Here is a 6,699-nt window from a genome sequence, read left to right on the forward strand (position 1 = left end):
GTTGTCGTAGTTATACGCATAATAACATACCTTCTTAGCTAATATTCAATACATAAAATGCAAAAATGAAAAGTACAAAACACATTATTCGAACAATCACATATTCTCCATAAATGCTGTATACCTTAAAAGAACTTCCATTACATATTCTTAGCCGTAATAGAACTTACTACGTAATGTCACCCACTTTCAAAATTTGGCGCTGTTATCAGCTATTAACATGTCTACCTGGCACCAAAATACTGCATATAAATAAATTATATCTTTGAAAAATAAATGATTTATACCATCTAATTAAAAGCAAGATGTGAAACAAAAATAAATAACAAGTGAATTAAAACACTTCTAATATTATCTTAAATTTAGTTTCGCGTTTTTCTTTATTCTATCTTTTTTTATACATGTGCTGAATAATTATTTTTTTTATATGAACATTAAATTATAATTATTTTATAACAGCCAGTGGCAGGAATAGGCTATATCTATTGTATTAAATATTAATAGGAAAAATTTGCAATATATAACGCCCGTTAAAAAAACAACAACTGAGGTGTGTCAATAGTCTACGTTAGTTTACCATTCTATCTGTTATTGACAGTGTTGTATTTCGAGACGTGTTAAGTACGTACTTTGTCAATAATAAAACTTTTCCTAGCAGGTAAGTGGTGTTATTAATTTGGTGAAACCTACGGAATGCACTATTTGTATTATTTTATACGCTAGGATCAGTAGTAAACGAATACTGCATCTTAAGGCTCATTGATGTTTGTAACTTGAGACTAACAGTTCAGGCAGAGCAACAACCAGAATGAGAGTAGGATATAACAATATGGGCGTTGCAAATGTTTATTTATTATTTTTGCAGTGAATTATATTGGTTATTGGATATATCATTACGATGTAAAATTACATAGCCTTTCTATTTATATTTTGTTTATTGTTTTTAAATCTTATACAAATCATAATTTATTACAAAACTGTACTGAAAATGAAACAATTTTGCAAAATATAATTTATGAAAAAAAAATAATAATAATTTGAAGGTGGTCAAGCTGAGCTAGTGGCTTGTGTGTTGGGCTGTATATCTGTAGGCCCATCCTTAACGATCTGCTACTGTTCCCAACAAAATATTTGTTTACCATAAGGGTGATTGTCAAATTTCATCATTCAGTTTGACAAGAGTTTGTAATATCTTCATTGCCACTAATGCAGTGTTTTTTTGCCACCAGTCTTTAGACTGGCCCATCACAACCATCTTGCTGGTGCATGGGATTTTACAAAATTAAACTAACAGAATATTCATATTAAATCACAGCAATTTCTAATTGTATTTAAATTTTAGTAATCTGTGACAATGCAGGAAGGTAGTGAGCTGGTCCTTTAGTATTGAAAAGGCTCAGAAGTGTTGCAGTAATGTATCAGTTCTAAACTGCAGGTGGTTGGTTCTTGAGTAGATGAATATCCTGAATATTTTGCAGTGAATATCCCAAACAAACATATTTTAAATTTGATATAAAAATATACAGAAATTAAAACATATCAAATGTATATCTGTTGTTTTACCACCATAAGTCAAGTTGATCATTCAATTTAAGGAATATTTTTTTAGATGTTTCAAGTACAATGATAAACTTAAATGTGAATATCATATTTAATCTATACTAGTGTTATTACTGTGTTGTAATATTATAAATTATTCTTCATAGTGAATTCATATTAACTTCTGATTAAAGCAAACTACCTACAAAGATAAATTTAAATCAACTCAGTGATAAGTACAGCTAATTAACTATTTACATGTTCTTACTTATAAATATTAAAAGGTAATGATTTATTGTTGGAAACCTATGCAATTAGTAGTGTCTTTGGCTGTAATCCCAATAATAACCTGAGATTTGGCTAACTTAGAATATTTAAGGTGATCCTAAAACAATATACTAAAATATTAATGAAAATTAATCACTATAATAACAATTAATAATAATAGCTATATTAAACATTTTAACCAATGCTTTTAGTGAAGGTAATATTAAAGAGATTAATTCCGTATTATTACAGATTTCATAGCTTTAAATTAAAAGAAATCTAGTTATTTTTCAAATGTATAACACATGACATGGATTTATCTTTCTTTCCTCCTTCATTTTTACTTTTAACATTGTAAAAATTCCTCTTTTAAAGATACCTTGTGGGATATTTTTAATATGTAAAGGAAAGAGAAATATACACTAGTTTAATACTTCTTACAAAGTGTGGTATTAACAACTGTTTTATTATGTGATCAATCGATGACAAGGTGAAAGTTTTTTTTTTTTTTTTGTATCTTTAATGTTATGACCATGTGGAATGTGTTTAAAATTAATTGATGCTAAAAACAACCTATTAAGATCAAAATAAGTGTGTGTAATATCCAAAATATTGTGATTTGTTAAAAAAAATTAATAAAATGACAGAAGGATATTACATTTGCTTGGACAAACTACTAACCTTTTATTTAATGAAATAAATGTAGACATTTTTTAACAATCAGAACATTTCATCAAATTCCACAAAAATACATAAATACATAGCTTAAGTAAAGTATGTATTTGAGAATGAATTATACACATTTTTAAGTATTTGTTTGATTTTATTCTTTCATGCAAAATGATTCTGGTGTATGTTGAAACTTAATTAAATACAGTGTGAATATTGTTGAAGTAAAATAGCTGTTATGTTTCATTTGCTGGCCTGGTATGGTGAGGTTATTAGGGCACGTGACTCGTAATCTGAGGATCGTGGATTCAAATCCCTGTCACACCAAATATGCTCGCCCTACAGAGGCATTATAATGTGACAGTCAATCCCACTATTAATTGGTAAAATAATAGCTCAAGAGTTGGCAGTGGATGAGGATGACTAGCAGCCTTCCCTGTAGTCTTACACTGCTAATATAGGAATGATTAGTTCAGATAGCCCTCGTGTAGCTTTGCAAGAAAATTCAAAACAAAGAAACAAACAATGTTTTGTTAGGTATTAAAATTATTTCTTTTTCCTAAATGTACCTTCTTCCTTATCACATTCTGGTAAAAATGTCTAAGTACTATAGTTTTTAGCAATTGTACAGTTAATGGTCTAGTACTTATTTTATAATAACAGTAATCACAATTGTGTATAACACATTTACATAATCAATTTAATAATTAGGTCAATATCTTTATAGACTTTGTATGAGGAAGATTTCTGTTTGTGATAATTTAGTAAAGAAAAAAAGGTTTGATGTGCTTCATATAATTGAGTTATATGTAATTTTCTCAAGATGGGTTGAAGGTGCATATATTGACAACCTTTAATTTTTCACTAATAATTCCAATAAGCATATGTTATTCAAGTTAATTTTTAATAAGATGTTTGTGATAGGTAATGTTTATTTTTATGTTCAGAAAAGTTTTGAATAGCCATTTTTCAGTATTTAACTGCAGTACTAAATAAAAAAAAATGATTTAGTGAAAAAATACATGACTTAGCAGAAAGTTGACATGTTTATTAAAAGTAAGTGATTTTTATTTATCAAGTTCTGTTTTGGGCTATTGTCAAATGACATCACTTGTGTAAGTTTCAAAGGATGAATAGTTTTATGGCAGTATAATGTTTATTCATTTATATACATTCAGGTTATACAGTAACATATGTATGTATATTGTGCTGTGTTTTGTGGATAACCTTATGGTTTATTTCTATGTGCAACTACATTAACTTAGAAATGCTATGGTCCATTGAACAGTTTCAATTACCTCTATATGACTAATAACTTAAGTATCGATTGTTTTAAAAATGATTTTTCATCAGTTCTGTGAGCCTTCATCAGAAGGAATGTCTTATTTTAATTAAGCTACTGATATTTCCCAGTTCTAGTAAGTTAAGAGAACTGGAGAATGTAGTTACCTGTTAATTTATGTTATAAAAAGACGGCAAAAGGGTGTGTGTGCAGATAACAGTATTGACCTTTCCATAAATTTTGAATCTGGAAAGGCTTAGTTAACTGCTTAGAACTTAAAAACAGCAATAGTTTAATTTTAAAAAGCATAAGCACATGCTATCTGCAGAAAGTGCATGGAGTTGCTGAGAAAGAAGTTCAGATGTGATTATAAAAAAACTGGAATATTGTGCTGAATTCTTTGAGTTTCAGAATATAGAGATTATAATTACATCTAGAATCAACAATTTTACAGTAATTACTTTAATGAAAATATTGTTGAAAACAACAGAATAAACACAACCTTGAAATAACTAAGTATAATAAAACTTTAAGCAGGTATATCAAATCAATACTACACTGCATTGATTGTATAGAATATTCATTTAATAGTAATTACATTGAATAATAAGTCTATTGAAGATTCGTCTGTATATTTCTCAATTTATCCCAGAATTAGAAACAATGTTGGCAAAAAAATTGTGTGTATTGCTACATTTATTGATTGATTTGTTTATTAATATCACTGTTTATTTGCTGTTTCTTCCATTTACTTATTTCAGCATTTATTGTGTTTTCGAATTCCATCGTTGGACGTGATTCAAGTCATTGTGGACCTTTGCCTTGATTGAATAAACAACCGTTTGTTTTCAATTATTCGATTTTCCAAAAACAGCTGTGTCAGTAAAAGCTATCAGACGTTAGCATTCTTTACCATTAGTTAATCCACATCGGATTGCCAATTAAGTGGCATTTAATTTAAGAATATGCGGCTTTGTGAAGTAATTGTTTATTTTTAGCGTTGATTGAATCTGAAAGTTAACTCTTTAATTAAGTTTCTAAAGTTTGCCATTACTCTTACATTTGAATTTGCCGAAGGTGTCCAGAAGTAGGTTTGAATATTATATGGGCGGGTTTACTATCAAGATCTTTTAATTTCTGTTTGAACCAAAACAATATTATTGGCTAAGCAAATCACATGGAAGTTTAAGCTACCTTCGTGTTTTTATTATTATGATTTTTTTTTTAGTAACTAAAATGTTAGGATAAACTAACAGTAAGTAATGGTGAAGAATATTTTAAAATGCAGTGAAAAGAACTGTTCACTGTCAGTTAAACTAAAGACATACGTTTATTCTTACATCAGACGATGAAAGAATAATAAGCGGATGCAACTTTGTAGAATGGACGGCAAGTCTTCCGCCTTTTCGAACATCGTCCTCTACACTTGCGTCTCCACAACAGGCTGTTGACGTCCATTTTACAAAGTTGCATCATGAATACTCTGCCTAAACAATCTATCAAAGAGTAATGAGTGGTTTTCAAACAATAAACAGAGCACCCTTATATCCTTTCGTCGTGTAAAATAAACACAGATTTCACGAAGCCATCATTATTAAACTCGTATTATTCAATTAGATACCAGTTGATTGCCAATTCATGATAGATTAACCAATAACAGCAACGTTAACGCCTACGAGCTTTGATTGACACAGCTGTTTTCGCAACATCGAAATTTAAATAGCAAACGAAAAACGTAGAAATAAATCGTTATAGGAGACAGCAAGTAAATTATGAAATAAATAAATTGATGAATAAGCAAGTCCAACAATACCTACATCTAAAATGTGTAAATAATCTCTGTCACAATTTGATTAGTCCTTGCTACACCAGTAACTTTACGAACTTAACAACGCTAGGATACGAGGGGTCGATAGACCGCGGTGGACACAGTAGATAGTCTATTGTGGATTTGCTCTAAAAAACGAACCAATATTCAATTAATTAATTTTAAGAAGAATTTTCTGTTTCGAAATTGTAAGTATATCAGGTGTATTATAAGGACAATGTTATATTATATAACAGTAAGTTACAGAAGATAAAGAGATCACACTAAACCCATAGTGACATCGTTAATTGTTTTTTAAGCCTTTTTATTTCTTCTTTTTACAAGCGATAAATAGCAGAATTTATCAGCAGAAAACATGGACAGTGACGTACAGAGATGCGGAAGGTTGATTGACCAGGTGGACAGCAAATGGAGGGAGGACAAATTACCAGATGAAGATATAGCTGTGCCTCTAATTGAACTGCCTGACCCAGAACCAGATAATGGTAATCCCCATGAAACATTGAAAGAACAAGAACAGAAATGGACAGATCTAGGACTGAATAGGATAAATGACCAATCCCAGACAGGCCGAATTCCCAGTAATTAGACCAAAGTTAGAAACGGAAATGTGTGCCACAAAGGACTGATTTTTTCACAGCTTCTGTATTACAGAATTCAGAGTGAAGAAAACAAATCATTACTCGTTTTATTTTGGCGTTATTATTTTGTAAAGCACCAATAAAATCATTTGCTTAGTTGTGAGAAGTACCATTTATTCGTTATATATCGATATTGTAAGCATTCAAATATATATATTTTGTACTTCATTATTTTATTATTGATAATTATTATGTATTTATATTGAAATTGTCACACACTGTTTATGAATAATTTGTACTTTGATAGAGTATAAATGGAAAGTAGGTGGGTCCGGCATGGTCAGGTGGTCACAGCACTTTACTCGTAGTGTGAGGGTCTCGGATTCGAATTTCCGTCACACCAAACATGCTTGCTGTTTTGAGCTGTGGGGACGTTATAATGTAATGGTCAATTACACTATTCATTGGTAAAAAGAGTAGCTCAAGAGTTAATAAATATGCTATAAGAAACAACTACAGAAATGCTTGGGAGA

General features: G+C 29.9%; 1 protein-coding gene across 2 annotated transcripts; it reads left to right on the forward strand.

Moving 5' to 3' along the window:
- Nucleotides 1-501: 501 nt before the first annotated feature.
- LOC143237920 (anaphase-promoting complex subunit 13) lies at nucleotides 502-6,324 on the forward strand. 2 transcript variants are annotated; one of them, XM_076477670.1, is made up of 2 exons: nucleotides 502-658; nucleotides 5,910-6,324. In XM_076477670.1, exon 2 carries the CDS (start codon nucleotides 5,941-5,943, stop codon nucleotides 6,172-6,174), a length of 234 nt encoding a protein of 77 aa, XP_076333785.1. In that variant the 5' UTR covers nucleotides 502-658; nucleotides 5,910-5,940; the 3' UTR covers nucleotides 6,175-6,324. The 2 variants fall into 2 exon arrangements, with proteins under 2 accessions (XP_076333785.1, XP_076333787.1); XM_076477672.1 differs by lacking the exon at nucleotides 502-658 and adding an exon at nucleotides 681-814.
- The last annotated feature ends 375 nt before the right edge of the window (nucleotides 6,325-6,699 follow it).

This window comes from Tachypleus tridentatus, chromosome 13 (genome assembly GCF_004210375.1).
Source record: "Tachypleus tridentatus isolate NWPU-2018 chromosome 13, ASM421037v1, whole genome shotgun sequence".
NCBI lineage: Eukaryota > Metazoa > Arthropoda > Merostomata > Xiphosura > Limulidae > Tachypleus > Tachypleus tridentatus.

What these genes read in the sequence shown, in the direction of transcription:
- LOC143237920 (XM_076477670.1), top strand. Translation starts at nt 5,941, where the DNA reads ATGGACAGTGACGTACAGAGATGCGGAAGGTTGATTGACCAGGTGGAC.